The following is a 21,224-nucleotide window of genomic DNA, read 5'->3' as shown; positions in this document are numbered from 1 at the left end:
TAATTCGGGATATTGGTTTATTTCAACTCGGAGGGACTGTCAGGCATGTCTGAAAGTGAGTAACTGTAGTAACTTGTGGATCAGCACTGACGCAAGACGTGAACTGATGCGAATGATTCAGTTCGATTTAGCGTACTGGTTTGACCAGTTCATTAAAAAGAACCGATTCGTTCACGAACCGGCCATGTCTATGATCACTAGTCTGCAGAGAGATGGAGGCGGCAAGAGAAAAGAAGCTCCGCAAATACACAAATAGAAAGAGTAAGTGTGGGAGACATTTACCGAAATAATGAAAGATGATGACCAAAGTGCTGCCTTTGTTATATGTAGGCTACGTCTTCTTGCGATGCTGTGTTGTTACACGTTTATGGCCCAATGACGCTACGATGAGCATGTACTACTTTTAAAAAATACGGTCAGGAAGAGGGTCGGGTACAATATTTTCTTACTTTTTTGCGGTTCGGGTACGTTGGTAGTGTGCGGGTTGTTTGTACATTGACCCGCGCATCACTGTTCCACACGGCTGACATGTCTCCCCATCTCCCCGCTCTGAGCTGCAGCCGGAGCCTGGGGGTGGGCACTCGGCGCCTGTGATTAACCCATTTCTCAGAACATGGTATCGGTCCCCGGTATCGGGGGACTTTTAACGAGTACGAGTACTTTAGAAAATGTGGTATCGAGGCCGATACCAGATACCGGTATCGGTATCGGTGCATCCCTATAAATAAACCTTCCTCGAAAGCCTGGTGATCATATCCGCGATTCACATCGGCACATGATTTTTATAAAAAATGATCTATGGATAATCAAGTTAACCTAAAACGCTTCAGGCCAGTGAGTGTTCATGAACAACGTCGTTTTTACAATTATGTTAAAAGGCCCTTTAATTGCTAAGTACTTGTCACTGACACCGAAAAACCCATTTTGCAGGATGTGTATAGTGCTAGACATTAAAATGGGGCTGATTCCTGTTACCCATGAGGCCTCAGTGTTCCCGACGCCCTTCAGGCTGTGTCTTTATTTCTGCTTTGAGTATCTGTGTGTGTTTTCACCATCGTGTGCCGTGACCCAGCTTCGCTCCTCTCGACGGTCCCTCCTCCCATCATCCACCTGTTCGGGTCACAGCAGAGGCCAGCGCGCCCTGTTTACGAGACGATCACTCTCTCTCTCTCTCTCTTCACGGCCGGTCTGTGTGAAATGAGGTGTGTGGTCACTGGTCAGTGGTGTAATGTGTGTTTTGTGGTTGTTGCTCTAGGCTCCGTCTCCATGGAGAAGGTTCACTACTGTGAGAGATTCATTGAGTTCATGATTGACCTGGAGGTACGTTTGTTCTGCTGCTTATTTCTGTTTCTTAAAAGATATTAAAGTTGGAATGAGATGAAAATTCACTGTTCATCATTTTCTAAAGGCACGTTATTTACTTGTGGATAAGTTTAATTTTTTAACATTTTTTGACCTTGTAAGAATTTTTTGCACATTTTTTTGTGAAAAGTGAAAGACACCATTTAGAACATGGAAGGATAGATAGATGGATAAATGGATGGATGGATGGATGGATAGACAGACAGATAGATAGATAGATAGATAGATGGATGGATGGATGGATAGATGGATGGATGGATGGATGGATGGATGGATGGATGGATGGATGGATGGATGGATGGATGGATGGATGGATGGATGGATGGATGGATAGATAGATAGATAGATATCGATAGATAGATATCGATAGATAGATATCGATAGATAGATAGATAGATAGATAGATAGATATCGATAGATACAGATGGATATAGATAGATAGATAGATATCGATAGATACAGATGGATATAGATAGATAGATAGATGGATAGATAGATAAATGGATGGATGGATGGATGGATGGATGGATAGATAGACAGACAGATAGATACAGATGGATATATATAGATAGATAGATGGATGGATGGATGGATGGATAGATAGATAGAGATAGATACAGATGGATATAGATAGATAGATAGATAGATAGATAGATAGATAGATAGATAGATAGATAGATAGATAGATGGATGGATGGATGGATGGATGGATGGATGGATGGATGGATGGATGGATGGATATAGATAGATAGATAGATAGATAGATAGATAGATAGATAGATAGATAGATGGATGGATGGATGGATGGATGGATGGATGGATGGATGGATGGATGGATGGATGGATGGATGGATAGATAGACAGACAGATAGATAGAGATAGATACAGATGGATATAGATAGATAGATAGATAGATAGATAGATAGATAGATAGATGGATGGATGAACTACAATTTTTCTTTTTCGTTAAATCTTTACACACAGATGCTTCACAATATGAAAGAATAGATCTGTCACTCTTTCTGTTGATCAGGACTGAACTCTGACTTCAGGTGTGTGTGTGTGTGTGTGTGTGTGTGTTTACCCGTGTCCCTCCGTCAGGCTCTCCTCCCGACCCGGCGCTGGTTCAACACACTCCTGGACGACGCTCATCTGGTGGTGAACTGCCAGCTGTCCCACCTCACGGAGCGGGAGCAGGAAGGACACCTCTTCTGCCAGGTACAGCAGACACGATCCAGCCACACACTGGGATTTAAATACATAAATATGTGAAATGATATATAAATATGATGATATAAAAATGATAATTTGCAGTTATGGATGTAGTGATATTGAAATCGGTGCCAATATGGATTACCCTATAATAATGTTGTGGAAAAATTGTTACTTTTTACAAAAAAACAATCTTTTCTGTCCCACAATCATTTAACAAACGAGCCAACAATCAAACATAAAAATAAAAAAATTAAACTTGCCCATATGCAACAAATAATAATATAACAAAGAATAAATGCTGAAGGCTAAACCGAATCTTACGGACTCGAGAGTAAACATTTCTTCTACTTCAGTTTGTTTAAATATAGGTATATGCTGACTGGAAATAATGATCATTTGCCTGTAATTGATCAGCCTGGTTTGATAACATTAAAAGTCCCCTGATATTGATATGACCATTTCTGTTCTCCTTATTTTATATGACCGGCGGTTTACTTGACTATTGTAATGCTTGTTGTGTTGTTGTTGTGAAGCTGCTGGACATGTTGAAGTTCTACGCTGGCTTTGAGATCAGTGATCAGACTGGAAACGCTCTCACACAGAAAGAGATGACCACACTGCACTACGACAGGATCACGTCTCTACAGGTACACCTCAGTTTACTCATGGAAAACCTTAGCCTGACGTCGTCATACTCGGACTCTAGTCAGCATGTACCTCTGCTCCATTGGGCTGTGATTATGGGGCGTTTCAATCGAATCCGGAAAGCAGATGCCTCTGGACTCAATTAGATCAACAGATGCCTTGATCGCGGTTCTCTGTTCCAATTATTGGAATTGGCCAATTAACACGGAATCTAGTATTAACTCGGAATTTACGGAATTTTACATATTTGGAATGAAATTTGGTGTTTGTGTGGGAGAAGAACGTATGTCTGGGGAAAATGCAGAGAGACGGGGCAGCAAATCTGGGCGACACAACCCCTCCCGTCATTTCAGCTCATGACGGCATCAAAACAATAGCCGCGTTTCCACTGAAAGCATGGCGAAGCGGCTCTCCACGGCGAAAAAGTTAAGAAACTCGCCGCACACACACACACACAAAGTCCCCTCCGTGCACGTCTGTCTGAGGTGCCAGACCGAGTGTGTGTGTCCGAGTCGAGAGACTATGAGACAGCACGCTCAACAGTGCGCGAGCGAGAGAGAAGCTGCGTCCCAATGTGTGCATACTATGCCTGAAATAGTATTGACAGTTACTAATGTCACATCCTATTTAGGATGGATGGTATGCACATTACGACGCAGCTAGAGTGTGACTTTTATTTTAACTTATATAAACTAATATAATTTATTTTACAGGACAGTTTAAAGCTCATAACCATATTTTGTTGTTACTTGAAGTACTTAGAGTGCAGTGTTATGTTGCATCATGCAGTATTTGTCATTTTAAGAGTAAATGCCTATTTTATTTGTGTACATTTTAATCATTAACATTAAAAGCAACATTAAAAGCTCTTTTCACAACTAAAATAACAGTAAAGGAAAAAAAAAATGAATTCCCAAAAATTAAAACGGAAAAAACGGAATTTGGGAAAAAATAAAACGGAATTTGGGAAAAAATAAAACGGATTTTTTCTATAACAGACGCGATGGCTGATTTTACACATCTCAGTGCATCCTCCAGCGGCGGCCATCTTTGTTGTAAATGAACTCAAACTAAGCGCTCTTTGCTGACGTGGATTATTAATCATTAACATTAAAAGCAACATTAAAAGCTCTTTTTACAACTAAAATAACAGTAAAGGAAAAAAAAAAACTGAATTCCCAAAAATTAAAACGGAAAAAACAGAATTTGCAAAAGTTAAAACGGAAAAAACGGAATTTGCAAAAGTTAAAACGGAAAAAACGGAATTTGCAAAAATTAAAACGGAAAAAACGGAATTTGCAAAAATTAAAACGGAAAAAAAAGAATTTGCAAAAATTAAAACGGAAAAAACGGAATTTGGGAAAAAATAAAACGAATTTTTTCTATAACAGACGCGATGGCTGATTTTACACATCTCAGTGCATCTTCCAGCGGCGGCCATCTTTGTTGTAAATGAACTCAAACTAAGCGCTCTTTGCTGACGTGGATTATTAATCATTAACATTAAAAGCAACATTAAAAGCTCTTTTTACAACTAAAATAACAGTAAAGGAAAAAAAAAACTGAATTCCCAAAAATTAAAACGGAAAAAACAAAATTTGCAAAAGTTAAAACGGAAAAAACGGAATTTGCAAAAATTAAAACGGAAAAAACGGAATTTGCAAAAATTAAAACGGAAAAAAAAGAATTTGCAAAAATTAAAACGGAAAAAACGGAATTTGGGAAAAAATAAAACGGATTTTATAGGGCCCTACATCTTCTATAACAGACGCGATGGCTGATTTTACACATCTCAGTTCTCCAGCGGCTGCCATCTTTGTTGTAAACGAACTCAAACTAAGCGCTCTTTGCTGACGTGGATTATTAATCATTAACATTAAAAGCAACATTAAAAGCTCTTTTTACAACTAAAATAACAGTAAAGGAAAAAAAAAAACTGAATTCCCAAAAATTAAAACGGAAAAAACAGAATTTGCAAAAGTTAAAACGGAAAAAACGGAATTTGCAAAAGTTAAAACGGAAAAAACGGAATTTGCAAAAATTAAAACGGAAAAAACGGAATTTGCAAAAATTAAAACGGAAAAAAAAGAATTTGCAAAAATTAAAACGGAAAAAACGGAATTTGGGAAAAAATAAAACGAATTTTTTCTATAACAGACGCGATGGCTGATTTTACACATCTCAGTGCATCTTCCAGCGGCGGCCATCTTTGTTGTAAATGAACTCAAACTAAGCGCTCTTTGCTGACGTGGATTATTAATCATTAACATTAAAAGCAACATTAAAAGCTCTTTTTACAACTAAAATAACAGTAAAGGAAAAAAAAACTGAATTCCCAAAAATTAAAACGGAAAAAACAGAATTTGCAAAAGTTAAAACGGAAAAAACGGAATTTGCAAAAATTTAAACGGAAAAAACGGAATTTGCAAAAATTAAAACGGAAAAAACAGAATTTGCAAAAATTAAAACGGAAAAAATGGAATTTGGGAAAAAATAAAACGGATTTTATAGGGCCCTACATCATCTATAACAGACGCGATGGCTGATTTTACACATCTCAGTGCATCCTCCAGCGGCTGCCATCTTTGTTTTAAACGAACTCAAACTAAGCGCTCTTTGCTGACGTGGATTATTACGTTACTGTTTCCATCATCGTATAAAGCCCGCCCTGACAATTTGATTGGTCCGAACACATACATGCTCCACAACATGCATCCAGGCTAGGAAAACCTGGCAATATGAGGGGATTTTAACATGGTTATTCCCAGGCCTGGAAAAGTCATGGGAATTTATACCACCTTGGAAAAATCCAAGGAACTCTCTTTCGGGATAGTTTTCTTCGGTGTTTACACAGGTTTAAACACAGGTTTAAACCTTCCTCGCACTTTTGTTCGACGGCAGCGTTTCGGGTAAGCTTAAATCTTAATTGGACGAGCTGGGGGGAACGGGGACAAAAAAGCGACACACTGGTCGTAAACCAAAAAATCTAAACAAAAACATATATAAAAAACTCTAGTCAACACTACTGAGGTTTGGGTGTTTTCATGTGGATTATATTTAAACAGACGTTAAAAAAAGTGTGTTCCTATCACACTGGTTTTGCGATTTCGGTGCAATTTTCATAAAGGGTTAGTTCACCCAAAAATGAAAACTCTGTGAGTAATTACTCTCCATCATGTGGTTCCAACCCAGTAAGACTTCAGAACACAAATTAAGATTTTTGATTAAATCTGAGTTCACGTAGTGTAACAGCGCAGCGCTTCTGTGTTGTATGTCAGCCAATAATGAGCCTTACGACACAGAAGCGCTGTTACACTACGTGAACTCACTCGAGACCCACAGAGAAGGAAATGAATAGTTGAATTAAGTCTTTTTTTTGCGCACAAAAAGTATTCTCGTCGCTTGATAAATTTAAGATTGAGCCACTGTAGACACTTGGACTATTTTAACGATGTCTTTAATAACTTTTCTGGGCCGGCAAGTTTCAATCCCTTAGAAGCCTATGGGGGAGTGATCCAGCTCTCAGATTTAATCACAAATATCTTAATTTGTGTTCTGAAGATGAACGAAAGTCTTACAGGGTTGAATAACATGAGGGAGAGTCATTACTGACAGAGTTTTCATTTTGGGGTGAACGATCACTAATATGAAACGTTAAATGCTATGGCATGGAAAAGTCATAGATAATCAGATTTGTACTTTTATTATAATGTTCACTGTATTTGACCTATAAAAAATATGTAGTATTCTCCTTTCACTCGTTTTTAAAGTAGATTCTTAAATGCATCAAACCCATAAAACCAATCCAAGTCCAGCGATCTGTGTTGGCTGTTGGCTGCAGCACTGGTAACAAATGCAGTTAAAATGGTTCCCATCAGTGTAGACGGTGTATCAGTGGTCACCAGAGAGGCTGTGTCTGTTCTGTAACACTGACGATTCATTGGTTGGTTATTAGGGCTGGGTATTGAGACAAATTTCACAATTCGATTCGATTTTGATTCACAAGCTTGCATTTCGATTTCGATTCGATTCAGCATCGATTATTTTGGGGATCAGTTACAATAAATGGCTCAAGGAAATCAAATCTCTTAACTAATGCTGTAAACTATGGGAGTCTAGTTGTAGCCTATAGGCTTCATTAGCCTAATATGAAGGTAATAATGAACTGTTTTGTAGCTATACAAACACTTAAATTACACTTATTTATTTTTATAATAAGAAGATTATATGAAATATAAACATTTACATAGTGGCTGTCATAAAAACTTGCCAGATTTATTCAAATATGCATTAAATATTGAAGAACATTAAGATTATAATGCATATGTAATATGGTGTATATATTTAGCAAAATGCTCCTCTGGAGTTATTTTTTCTAGCTGACTAACGAGTTTATGTGGGTTTTCTGAGGTAAATATGACGATCACATTGATTATAAGCTGTTTAATTGACGTCTTTCCACGGTTGAAACGCTGATTGAGTTAATAAATGTGACATGATACGGATTTCGATAAGTTGTACTCTATCTTTAACACACTTTCAGATGCTCGTTCATGTTTATTTGGCACTGTGACTGGTATTATTAAGCCGGAAGAGAGATCAGCGCTGCTGCTTCTCCAGAGCGATCTCACGCCACAGCGCCAAAACGCTATTTATGTTTTTGAATTTCTAAAGAAAATTGACATAATTTGAAAATTGAGACTTTGTTTCATATCAGTAGTAACAAAGGACAAAGATTATTGCGATTTTTTTTGGATGCGCACAGCCGCGATACAATGTCCCATTCATTCAAATGAAACAGGATGACTAATCGATTCTTGAGATTTAAGAATCGATATTGGTTCGTAAAAATGAGAATCGATTAATATCGAGAAATCGTTATTTATTACCCAGCCCTATTGGTTATGATGAAATCTGTCAGATGCTTCTGAAGGTGTGTGATTGATGTGTTTGTATTTCAGAGAGCAGCGTTTGCTCATTTCCCTGAGCTCAATGACTTTGCCCTGTCTAATGTGGCCGCCGTGGACACGCGAGAGTCCCTCACCAAACACTTCGGCCCTCTCAGGTAAGAGTCACGGGAAGGCTGCAGTATTTTTAACAGAGTTGTTCAAGTCCCCCTGTGGTCAATAATTTGATCACTTAAATAACATTTAAACATTTTTACTTGCAGTAGTTCACTTGAAGAGGGATACTCCACCTCTGGAAAGATGAATGTGTATTTAAAATGGCTAATTTATGTTGAAGAAATGTGATATTATTTTTGAATTTGGAGCTTTCTAGACTGAGAAAAGCCAGAAAATGTATTTTTGGCTTATGTGGATGAAAGACAACAGTTCTTCATGTTTTTTGAAGCTTTGATTGTGTTTACAGTGTGCAATATAACTTTTGTTCTTGTTTCTCGTGTAAAAAAACCACAGTATTTTTCACACAATTTACTCATCTATATACGGCTGTTTTCACTGTCCAAAAAAAGGCCTGATGACTTCCTTGCTCTATGAAGTCCCTCCTTCAGAAATACGTAACGATTTCTGATTGTGCAAGCGGTTCCTGTGTTGTGGTTTGACAGCAGCTTATCGCACGTTGCCCGAAAACATCACGCCTCTTACCATAAATTGGAGATCCACGCGCATCTGAAGTGCTTCTCCGCGGGAATGAAACAAGACCACGCCCCCTATTTTTGTCTATTCCTCTGGGCGGAGATTAGTCAAAAAACTATTCTAGTTACGTCATTAAAAAAGGAAGTAGAGCAGGCTTTAGCATTAAGGCTTGTCCGCTTGTCCGGTACAAGTTGATTTTTTTGTAGGACAAGTAGGAAAAAATTAGTTGTCCGACCGGACAAGTTAAATTTCAAACAAAATAAAATGCCATGTTACTTCACGTTATGTGCTACTCGTTACGTCTATTTTACAGATTTAATTTTACCGTTTTGAAACGAACACATTTTTCGCGCTGCCTGTGAATGTCCTGAATGTGACTCACAGAAAGACGCGCGCCAGTATAATGCGCATGCACAGACCCCGCGCCAGAAGTTCTCTTTCGCGCTTGAACGAACATCAACACACACAATTAAGCCAAAATGTCATTTGTCGAGTATCTTCATAACATAAGAGCAGTCTTATGCTACGTTCACACCGGACGCGAATAGCGCGTCAGGCGCGAATGATTTCAATGTTAAGTCAATGCAAAGACGCTTTACGCGCGTGAAAAATTCCTGCGGCGCGAATGAGGCGTGGAGCGAGGCGAATTCGCGTCTGCCGCCCGAGTTGAAAAATCTGAACTTTGGCGTGAATTCGCGCCGTGTTAACCAATCAGGAGCCTAGCTGCTTGCTCACGTGGTGAAGTGTCTGGATGCTTCAATAAATTATTTTGTTAATATGACTAAATGCATGGTGGGATTATGCACAACAAAGCAAATGTTTTATCACTTAAAACATTATTTCTATATACGAGACATTTTGTATTGAATGTTATTCATTCCATAGCTAGATTATATGAAATAGTATTATGTTGTAAAGACAATCAACATATGTGCATAAATTCGTGTCTGGACGTGAGAGAGAGAGAAAAAATCACAGGAGAGGTTAATAACTTTTGAAGGCTGGCTCTATTTATCATCAAAACAAAAATAAATGACAGATTAGATGGATGAGGGCGAGGGTGATCCTCGCTCCGATGCGGGACAACAGGTCATCAAACTGGGCGCGGGACAGGCAGAAGTACCGCTGACAGCGGCCGTCATCCAGCGCAGCTCCTGGAGCAAATGATGAAACTCGTCAAATGGTTCGCCTCCGAAGGGTCCGGAGGACACAAATATACGGCGACGATGATCCCCACGCCGCTGTTGTAGCTCTCCAGAGTAAATGGAGAGCGGTAACTCTCTTGATGAATGCTCGGTCGACATAAAAACAATGGCTGCCAACGGATTTCGATTCTGACGCGCGTAAATTTCGCTTCAAACTTTTGTTTTTACGCGTGCCAGTTTCGCTCTTGACACGCGAATTAACACAAAGTGGTCAAGCGTCAAACTAGACACGTCAGGCGCGAATTTGACGCGCGATTCGCGTCCGGTGTGAACGTAGCATTATGATGGACATGAAGAGTTGTGACTCGTGAGAGAATGAAGGCCAATTTATACTTCTGCGTAGGGTGCGCGCAGTAGGTACGGCATAGCATACGCACAGACGCGTCCCATTGCGCGTACCCTTCGCCGTCGCCTGACGCACACCTCCTCAAAAATGTAACTACATGTCGCGACGACGCGGACCGCAAGATCGGTGATTGGTCGGCTTGGTAGCATCGCATTTCCTCCTACGCATTTCCGCACGTACCTTCTCACGCATTTCCACCACTGTCTATGATTTCCGCACGTACCATCTCCTCCGACGTCTTCTCTCATTTCTGCCTTTCAGTTTTAGTAATTTCACTAAAGTGAACTGTTTTTCCACCTCAATAAGCTCCAACTCCAACATGATCCACTCTCTTTCAGTCGCTATTGCTTGTAGTACCCTAGCCGCGAGGAATCTAAACACAGTGGAACATTAAAACTCTCCGCCGCCAACTAGCGTTTCGGAGCAGTACTGCAGAGCAACAAGACATGAACGCAGAAGTATAAATGCTCATAACGGCGTCGCCTACGTGCGTAGCCAACGCCGCACATTACGGCGTACCCTTGACGCAGAAGTATACACTCACCGGCCACTTTATTAGGTACACCTGTCCAACTGCTCGTTAACACTTAATTTCTAAGCAGCCAATCACATGGCGGCAACTCAGTGCATTTAGGCATGTAGACATGGTCAAGACAATCTCCTGCAGTTCAAACCGAGCATCAGTATGGGGAAGAAAGGTGATTTGAGTGACTTTGAACGTGGCATGATTGTTGGTGCCAGAAGGGCTGGTCTGAGTATTTCAGAAACTGCTAATCTACTGGGATTTTCACGCACAACCATCTCTAGGGTTTACAGAGAATGGTCCGAAAAAGAAAAAACATCCAGTGAGCGGCAGTTCTGTGGGCGGAAATGCCTTGTTGATGCCAGAGGTCAGAGGAGAATGGCCAGACTGGTTCGAGCTGATAGAAGGGCAACAGTGACTCAAATAACCACCCGTTACAACCAAGGTGGGCAGAAGAGCATCTCTGAACGCACAGTACGTCGAACTTTGAGGCAGATGGGCTACAGCAGCAGAAGACCACACCGGGTGCCACTCCTTTCAGCTAAGAACAGGAAACTGAGGCTACAATTTGCACAAGCTCATCGAAATTGGACGATAGAAGATTGGAAAAACGTTGCCTGGTCTGATGAGTCTCGATTTCTGCTGCGACATTCGGATGGTAGGGTCAGAATTTGGCGTCTACAACATGAAAGCATGGATCCATCCTGCCTTGTATCAACGGTTTAGGCTGGTGGTGGTGGTGTCATGGTGTGGGGAATATTTTCTTGGCACTCTTTGGGCCCCTTGGTACCAATTGAGCATCGTTGCAACGCCACAGCCTACCTGAGTATTGTTGCTGACCATGTCCATCCCTTTATGACCACAATGTACCCAACTTCTGATGGCTACTTTCAGCAGGATAATGCGCCATGTCATAAAGCTGGAATCATCTCAGACTGGTTTCTTGAACATGACAATGAGTTCGCTGTACTCAAATGGCCTCCACAGTCACCAGATCTCAATCCAATAGAGCATCTTTGGGATGTGGTGGAACGGGAGATTCGCATCATGGATGTGCAGCCGACAAATCTGCGGCAACTGTGTGATGCCATCATGTCAATATGGACCAAACTCCCTGAGGAATGCTTCCAGCACCTTGTTGAATCTATGCCACGAAGAATTGAGGCAGTTCTGAAGGCAAAAGGGGGTCCAACCCGTTACTAGCATGGGGTACCTAATAAAGTGGCCGGTGAGTGTAAATTGGCCTTGAGGCGCTTGTGAGATCCGCGTCTCTGTCCACAGCAGCTGCTCTTAAAGGGCCAGCTACCAATAAAGCGTTCTGTCTCTAAGAACAAAGGGAACAGAGAAAATTACTCACTGCTCTTGACTAAAGAACTTGTGTAGCTTTAATAAGGAGTAGTCTATATATAATTTATGCAGCGCAGACTGTTTGATAACTTAATTTAATTTCTGTATATGTCCTACCTGTTAGACAGTTCATTTTAATGGCTTATTGATCATTTTAGGTGTTATCAATCATTTAGTTGTTATTGCTAATTTCAGAATCATCACTAATCTGTGTGTGCACTTGGTTTAGAACCAAACAAGTTGACTCATGAAACCATTTGTTTATTATATCGCAATCGCATATCACAACCGCAACATTGACCTCAATAATCACAATATGACATTTTCCCCAAAGCGTGCAGCCCTAGATAAAATTATAAATCTTTACCCGGACAAGTGACTTTTGTGCATGGACAAGTGAAACATAAATTTACTTTGCCTCAAAAAGTTAATGTCAAGCCCTGTAGAGGGATGCAGTCCAAACAGGCCGTTCGCTGTATGCTTTGAAAGGGGACTTCTGTTAAATAAAATATCTGGTCCCACTTTATATTAAGTGGCTTTAAGTACTATGTACTTACATTGGAAAATAAGTACAATGTACTTATTGTGTTCAGGTTGTATTGTAAAACACTTTTGCTGCTATTGAGGTGTGATATGGGTAAGGTTAGGGACAGGTGTGTTGGTATGGGTAGGTATCAGGGTGGGTTAAGGTGTAAGGGAAGGGTCAACTGTGTAATTACAAATGTAATTACATCAATTAATTACAGTTGTAATTACATGCAGGTATTTTCAAAATATAAGTACAATGTAAAAACATGTATGTACACAATATGTCCAATGTATAAAAGTAGTAACTCCAATGTAAGTACATAGTACTTAAAGCCTTTATGCTGTGTTCACACCGGACGCAAATTCGCGCCTGACACGTCTAGTTTGATGCTTGACCACTTTGTGTTACGGTAATTTGCGTGTCAAGAGTGAAACTGACGCACGTAAAAAAGCTAAATTTATGCGCGTGACAGGCGTCAGAATCGAAATCTGTTGGCGGCCATTGTTTTTATGTCGACCGAGCATTCATCAAGAGAGTTACCGCTCTGTATTTGCTCTGGAGAGCTACAACAGTGGCGTGGGGATCATCGTCGCCGTATATTTGTGTCCTCCGGACCCTTCGGAGGCGAACCGTTTGACGAGTTTCACCATTTGCTCGCTCCAGGAGCTGCGCTGGATGACGGCCGCTGTCAGCGGTACTTCCGCCTGTCCCGCACCCAGTTTGATGACCTGTTGTCCCGCATCGGATCACCCTCGCCCTCATCCACTAATCTGTCATTTACTTTTGTTTTGATGATAAATAGAGCCAGCCTCCAAAAGTTATTAACCTCTCCTGTGATTTTTGTCTCTCACGTCCAGACACGAACTTATGCGCATGTATGTTGATTGTATTTACATCATAATACTATTTCATATATATATCTAGATATGGAATAAATAACATTCAATACAAAATGAACATGTCTCGTATATAGAAATAAAGTTTAAGTGATAAAATATTTGCTTTGTTGTGCATTAGAACCACACCAGGCATTTAGTCGTATACAAAATAATTTATTGAAGCATCCAGACACTTCACCACGTGGGCAAGCAGCTAGGCTCCTGATTGGTTAACGCACCGCGAATTCACGCCAAAGTTTAGATTTTTCAACTCGGGCGGCAGACGCGAATTCGCATCAAACGCGTGAATGCACAAATGGCACTAACAAAATCGCCAGACGCTCAATTCGCGCCATTCACACGAACGAGGCGTATTCGCGTCTTCCGCGCTGCGCTTCACGCCTCATTCACGCCTTTTACGCACCTAACGCGTCTTTGCATTGACTTAACATTGAAATAATTTGCGCTATTCGCGTCCGGTTTGAACGCACTTATAATTTTACAGGTATTATTTATGCTCCAACAGCAACATTACACACTAACTAAAGTTTGAAAAATAGAATTGCGAAGAACGGGATCTTTAAATTGTGAATTGGTTGTGTTTGTCAGTTATTGATTTCATATGATGTACAATATTTATAACGTGTGTGAATGAATGATTGTGTAAAGAAGGCAACCTTCTTTAGCTTGTTTCTGAAACGACACTTGATCTTTGACCCACTTTTCCCTCTTCATCGCTCTGTCTGTAGTCCCAACACCCTCCACCGGGTGTCAGCATACCTGTGTCTCCTGCCGGAGCTTCCCGAGGGAGAGGAGACGTCCTACGAGAAAGAGTTTCTTCTGGAACTGCTGGTAGGCACATCTTGAAATGTGACACACATGCTGTTGTGTTTTTGGCCAGTTTCTAAGGCTGCACTCAGCGGAAGAATGAGGAGAAATGAAGATTCGTTCTGTACTGGCAAGTCAGAAAAAAATAGGTCCGTCTAACAGACCATTTCACAAGATATAAACAACACTGGTCCAGAAGCACTTCCTGTTTCAGTTTTTTAACACTACATAAAAGCTGGGATAAAATACAACCAACAGAACATTTAAAACTGAATCAAAAAGTTAAACAAACAACTTTAAGATGTTTTGTTTACATGTGAAATAAAGAAAATAGTTACAAACTGAAACAGGAAGTGCTTCTGGACCAGTGTTGTTTACATCTTGTCAAATGGTCTATAGAGTACATTTTTGTGCTCGTTTATAGTGTCACACATTTGTGACTGAGAGCATTTGGTGACGCCACCTTCTAGGGCTGCACTATTATGGTCAAAATGATAATCATGATTATTTTCATCAGTAATTGAGATCACAATTAATTATCACGATTATTTCTTGATTTTAACCAAAAAAAATTATTGTCACATAGGCTAATTATAACTGCTTTCACATCCATATTGTGCTATTCCTGCTAATGTATGATATGTGCATCCACATAAAACGGGTCCTCTTATTCACCAAAACTCAGTGCATTTCCTTAAAGAATAAATACAAATAAATAAAATAATAAAGAAAATGTCTACGGCACTATTTTCCATCTTACATTGTGTAAATATATTGTAGGAAGCAAAATATAAAACTTGTTCCTGCCTAATGGATGTGAATAAAACTCAAAATATACAATCAATAACAATTTGTCGTCGCCATGTTCACACAAACATACAGTTATGTCTCTGACACCCGGATGGATGTAGAAAAGTTGGTAACACTTTACAACGAGGTCTTGTTTGTTAACATTAGTTAACCCTTCGGGGTCACCGATCACACCGGCGTGATCAAGTGACATGTCCAGTTTAAGACGTCGAAGCATAAAAACAAAGTCACGTTGAGCGCTGTCGTCCCCTTCTGTCGAAAGTGCTGATTTGAAATTTTATTTTACTTTTTGTTTTGTGTTGATAGACCAAGTAAAAACGGAGATATGATCATTTAAACTTTATATAAAAAAATGTACGCGTATATTGACGCGTTCATGAAAGAACGCAAGATGGGATATGACAGACGTTGCATTTATTCGAATAACTTCGTCGGTTTTTGTCATAAAACAAAACGGAGAAAAATGTGTGAATCTGCTGATTCTGCTCTTCAGGCTGCACATTTCACGGAATGAAGGAGGAGCCAACCTAGGCAAAGACGCGAAAGTGAAAGGCAGGAGATTTAAGGAGTAGACAAATAGAGAAATATATGTAATATATATATATATATAGAGAGAGAAATTATTGCTAGTTTGAGTAGTTCAGGAGTAGTGTAGATAGTTTAGGAGTAGTTTAGGAGTAGTGTAGATAGTTTAGGAGCAGTTTAGGTAGTTTAGGAGTAGTGTAGATAGTTTAGGAGTAGTTTAGGTAGTTTACGAGTAGTGTAGATAGTTTAGGAGTAGTTTAGGTAGTTTAGGAGTAGTGTAGATAGTTTAGGAGTAGTTTAGGTAGTTTAGGAGTAGTGTAGATAGTTTAGGAGTAGTTTAGGAGTAGTGTAGATAGTTTAGGAGCAGTTTAGGTAGTTTAGGAGTAGTGTAGATAGTTTAGGAGTAGTTTAGGTAGTTTACGAGTAGTGTAGATAGTTTAGGAGTAGTTTAGGTAGTTTAGGAGTAGTTTAGGTAGTTTAGGAGTAGTGATGATAGTTTAGGAGTAGTTTAGGTAGTTTAGGAGTAGTGTAGATAGTTTAGGAGTAGTTTAGGTAGTTTAGGAGTAGTGTAGATAGTTTAGGTAGTTTACGAGTAGTTTAGGTAGTTTAGGAGTAGTGTAGATAGTTTAGGAGTAGTTTAGGTAGTTTACAAGTAGTGTAGATAGTTTAGGAGTAGTTTAGGTAGTTTAGGAGTAGTGTAGATAGTTTAGGAGTAGTTTAGGAGTAGTGTAGGTAGTTTACGAGTAGTTTAGGTAGTTTAGGAGTAGTGTAGATAGTTTAGGTAGTTTACGAGTAGTTTAGGAGTAGTGTAGATAGTTTAGGAGTAGTTTAGGTAGTTTACAAGTAGTGTAGATAGTTTAGGAGTAGTGTAGATAGTTTAGGAGTAGTTTAGGAGTAGTGTAGGTAGTTTACGAGTAGTTTAGGTAGTTTAGGAGTAGTGTAGATAGTTTAGGAGTAGTTTAGGTAGTTTACGAGTAGTGTAGATAGTTTAGGAGTAGTTTAGGTAGTTTAGGAGTAGTTTAGGTAGTTTAGGAGTAGTGTAGATAGTTTAGGAGTAGTTTAGGTAGTTTAGGAGTAGTGTAGATAGTTTAGGAGTAGTGTAGATAGTTTAGGAGTAGTTTAGGTAGTTTACGAGTAGTGTAGATAGTTTACGAGTAGTGTAGATAGTTTAGGAGTAGTTTAGGTAGTTTACGAGTAGTGTAGATAGTTTAGGAGTAGTTTAGGTAGTTTAGGAGTAGTGTAGATAGTTTAGGAGTAGTTTAGGTAGTTTAGGAGTAGTGTAGATAGTTTAGGAGTAGTTTAGGTAGTTTACGAGTAGTGTAGGTAGTTTAGGAGTAGTTTAGATAGTTTAGGAGTAGTTTGGGTAGTTTAGGAGTAGTGTAGATAGTTTAGGTAGTTTAGGAGTAGTGTAGATAGTTTAGGAGTAGTTTAGGAGTAGTGTAGATAGTTTAGGAGTAGTTTAGGTAGTTTAGGAGTAGTGTAGATAGTTTAGGAGTAGTTTAGGTAGTTTAGGAGTAGTTTAGGTAGTTTAGGAGTAGTGTAGATAGTTTAGGAGTAGTTTAGGTAGTTTACGAGTAGTGTAGGTAGTTTAAGAGTAGTGTAGATAGTTTAGGAGTAGTTTAGGTAGTTTAGGAGTAGTGTAGATAGTTTAGGAGTAGTTTAGGTAGTTTACGAGTAGTGTAGATCGTTTAGGAGTAGTTTAGGAGTAGTGTAGATAGTTTAGGAGTAGTTTAGGTAGTTTACGAGTAGTGTAGATAGTTTAGGAGTAGTTTAGGTAGTTTAGGAGTAGTGTAGATAGTTTAGGAGTAGTTTAGGGGTAGTGTAGATAGTTTAGGAGTAGTGTAGATAGTTTAGGAGTAGTTTAGGAGTAGTGTAGATAGTTTAGGGGTAGTTTAGGAGTAGATTAGATAAACTGTTTTGAGGAGTGGCACAGATAAAAAACAACAACAAACAAACACCTGATATTTGTTGTAAATAGTTGGATGTACGGTTTGATTTTGTGTTAATTTTACCTTTTGTGTGGTATATTTGCACTATTGAGGAACCCCTCTTACTCAAGGAATGAAAGCCCTGTAATGTAGCTAGCTGTTTAATTGTACATAAAGTGTTTTGTAGTTTCTATGCAAAAAAGAAAAGAAAAAACGCCTATTGCCACACCTGCTTTTTGCTCTATATAGTTTAATTTTATCCCAATTTGACCTTTTTTATGTTGTATTTGCACTATTTGGGAATCCTCATACTCTGGGAATGCAAGGCCTTAAATATAGCTCTCTGTATATTTGTGTGCACAATTTTTTTTTTAAAGTGGCAAAGCTAAAATGAAAAAATAAAAAAAAAAGCCCATGGCTACGCTCGCTTTTTTTGTAAATCATATTTTTTTTTGTATATAGCTTGATTATATCTGAATTTTACCTGTATATTTTGATATTTACAACTTGTGTTTACATTTTAAATCTTTTAAAATGCTTCATTGAGCGTGTTTGTGTTTTTTGTAGTAGAAAAGCTATAATATTTCTATTCGGATTTTGTGTTTTTTGTGTGATTTTGGGTCCAGTATGTTGATACAGTACATTAAAGTGATAAACTAATTGTCTGGTCATATAGGTGATGTTGTGCTGAAAAAAATGATGCCAAAATTGGTATGGTAAACATTTGTTTATGTTGCAAAATTAAAAAAATAAAAAAGTACTCAAAAAGGGCCAAAATAGCCCAAGACTGAAGGGTTAATGCGTTATCTAACTTGATCTAACTATAAGCGATTTATTTTTATAGGCGTGGTTCTCAACTGGTTTGGTCATGGTCATTTTTACTGGTAACATCAGACATTTGGCATCATCAGGACCCACAATGCATTATTAGACATTATATTCAACATTATATATATTATTTTGATGTAGTACTGACACTAAAACTCTGTAAACTTGAATTTTGTCTCGCACTAATTTTCATTTTGGGTGAGCTGATATGCGTTTGGGTGCTGCATATTGTCACTATCCACAATACACATTGTTTTATTTTTGTATTGTGATGTATTGATACACCCATACTTTATATACAACTTCCCCAGTATTTGAGTGTGTATTTTTCTTTGAGTTGCAGTATTTATGTGCACATTAGGGTTATAGTGACCCTGCAGGCCTTGTTGTTTTAGCACGAAATGACTGGAGCCGCTAATTTTGATTCTGATTGCGGATTAGATTGCATTTGTGACGTTCTGTTAGTGTTTGACTGCTTTAATTGTCACTGTTCTAGATGTTTCAGGCCCATTGGTGGTCCTGCCTCAGCATGTTTTAATTACTCACACCAAATCTCATCAAGAACGGGAGCATTTCCTCTTTAATGTTGTCTCTCGCTGTCAGGCCGGTCATCCGAGTGTTGGCTGAAATCTGCGGCCAATAGAGTCAGAGCAGGGCACAAACCAGATAAAACACTTCATTAAGCTTCAACAGGATAAGCGGCCCCAGCACTCCTGATTAATTCATTTGAGTTTCTCCAAGAGCCGCCCCGACTCAGTTTCTCATCGCGATTGTTTCATGTTTTCTCAGCAGAGTTGTCTCGCAGCGTTTGAGTTTTTAACATAATAGAATGGATTTATAGTGGTCAGAAAGTACTGGAAACTTTTAAAAGTGTAGTGTGTTTGAGACTGTGGGATTTGCATTACACAGTTTATGATAAATTACACAAACAAGAACAACTTTTTGATTTGTATCCAAAGTCTGCACGCAGGATTGTGTGCTGGGAAACATGGTTACATTAGTGCTAGTGTGTACTTTTTTTTTTTTAATTGAATTGAAATTTTCACAATACATATTGTTTCAAAGCTGCTTTACAGAACATACATGAGTCCACATTACAATTTACGGCGATCTGTTATCAGAGGTTATCTCTGCTCAAATTATGTGCTATTTCAGAAATGTACTTTATTTATTTATATTTGAAGAGTTTGGTTCCAAAACGCGATAAACGCCATTTAAAAAAAAAAAAAAATTAGTTACTGCAAAAATCTGTATTGTATCGGGTCGGTCTTGAAAAGTCAATGTTTAATTTTACATAAAATGCGATATCCGCCGTGTTATTATGTAATGTTTTCTCCCTTTCTTGCCAAACCGCGACAAACGCCAGTCTCCTTTTTCTGCAAAATGCGATACATCCGCTCAACCAATCACAACGCACCATTCCACGCAACGTAAACGGTAACGCCAGCGCTTTAACTAACCCGGCTTCCTAGCTTTCTTATCTATTTTGTACTTTTCGATCAACAAACGAACAAAAAAATGAATAATTTTGACAGCATTGATGAACCTGCGGAGGGTAAGGCATCCTGCATGGGTAAACGTGACATCGAAATTGAATCATTTACGTGAGATTAAGAAGATGAGGCACTCGGGAGGAGGAAATGCCGGCTGTTGCTTGTTCTCACACGACAGCATCAAACTTCTGTCACGCTGACACACTGACCCCAGAGGATCTTTTGAAAAACTTTCAGTTGTTTTATTCAAAGTCAACGAAAACCAAGCAGGACCGAGCCATTTTACAGCTGATCGGCGTCAAAAAAGTTCAGAGGCGACGTCCTAAGGTTGACAACAGCGATAGTAACATTAGATCATGCAGAAGTAACGTTAGATCATGCTTCATAAATCATAATTCATGATGAAGTGCTCATCTTAGTTAATGTTTTAATTAAGGTGTTGTTCATCCATGAAGTCATGAATGAAAAACGTTGAACTGTTAAAAAAAACGTTGTTGGTTCCTGATGATATTAATGTATGAATGAATGCATAATTCATGCATGATTCATTTATCCATGAATTCATGATAATTAATGACATACCCCTACCGTAAAGTGTTACTGAATATTGTTATATTAAAGCAATGGATTCATAGTATGCACAAGAAAACAATTTCAATGTGTATAAAATGTTATTTTGATTAATTGCATTTTGAAAAAAAGAAAATAATGGATTTATTGCATTTTGGGATCTGTTTTTATAATAAATCTTTAAAAAAATCAAAACCTGGATTTAATTTTTATTGATATTATAACCTACAAATGCTATGTGAAAATTTGAAAATTTGAAATCTTGCCATTTTCTTTCTAAAGAAAACACAGTTTAACTCAAATTCATCAAAATGGATTTACAGCGTTTTGTAACCAAACACTTAATTTATACATATATAGCACTTTTTACAATACAGATTGTTTTAAAATCAGCTTTACAGAGATAACAGGAAAATAATGCAATAAAGTTTATTTATTATTATATATAGAGCCGCTCAGGAGAAAACAGTGATGTCGCCGTTCAGTTCTCATATAATGGTGTCAGTGCAGGCCAATCAGTAATTGTTCAATATTAAATTAAACATTTAATTTAGGGCCCTATGATTTCCGCAATCACGGAATCGCGGACTGTATT

At 38.7% G+C, this 21,224-nt stretch overlaps 1 protein-coding gene across 2 annotated transcripts in view; it reads left to right on the top strand.

Annotated features, from left to right (window-relative positions):
* aqr (aquarius intron-binding spliceosomal factor) overlaps window positions 1-21,224 on the top strand; it is a 111,663-nt gene that overhangs the window by 15,208 nt on the left and 75,231 nt on the right. For both annotated transcript variants that reach the window (XR_005618343.2, XM_039650957.2), the window contains exons 10-14: window positions 1,256-1,320; window positions 2,464-2,580; window positions 3,111-3,224; window positions 8,184-8,287; window positions 14,397-14,499. Coding sequence is in view for 1 of the 2 variants with exons in the window: in XM_039650957.2 (XP_039506891.2) it covers window positions 1,256-1,320; window positions 2,464-2,580; window positions 3,111-3,224; window positions 8,184-8,287; window positions 14,397-14,499 (503 nt within the window). In the remaining variant the exon portion in view is untranslated. The remainder of the gene's footprint in view (window positions 1-1,255; window positions 1,321-2,463; window positions 2,581-3,110; window positions 3,225-8,183; window positions 8,288-14,396; window positions 14,500-21,224) is intronic.

This window comes from Pimephales promelas, chromosome 15, assembly GCF_988280905.1.
Source record: "Pimephales promelas chromosome 15, fPimPro1.hap1.1, whole genome shotgun sequence".
NCBI lineage: Eukaryota > Metazoa > Chordata > Actinopteri > Cypriniformes > Leuciscidae > Pimephales > Pimephales promelas.
The sequence above is the reverse complement of the archived record's forward strand: the minus strand, read 5'-3'. Positions and strand labels throughout refer to the sequence as shown.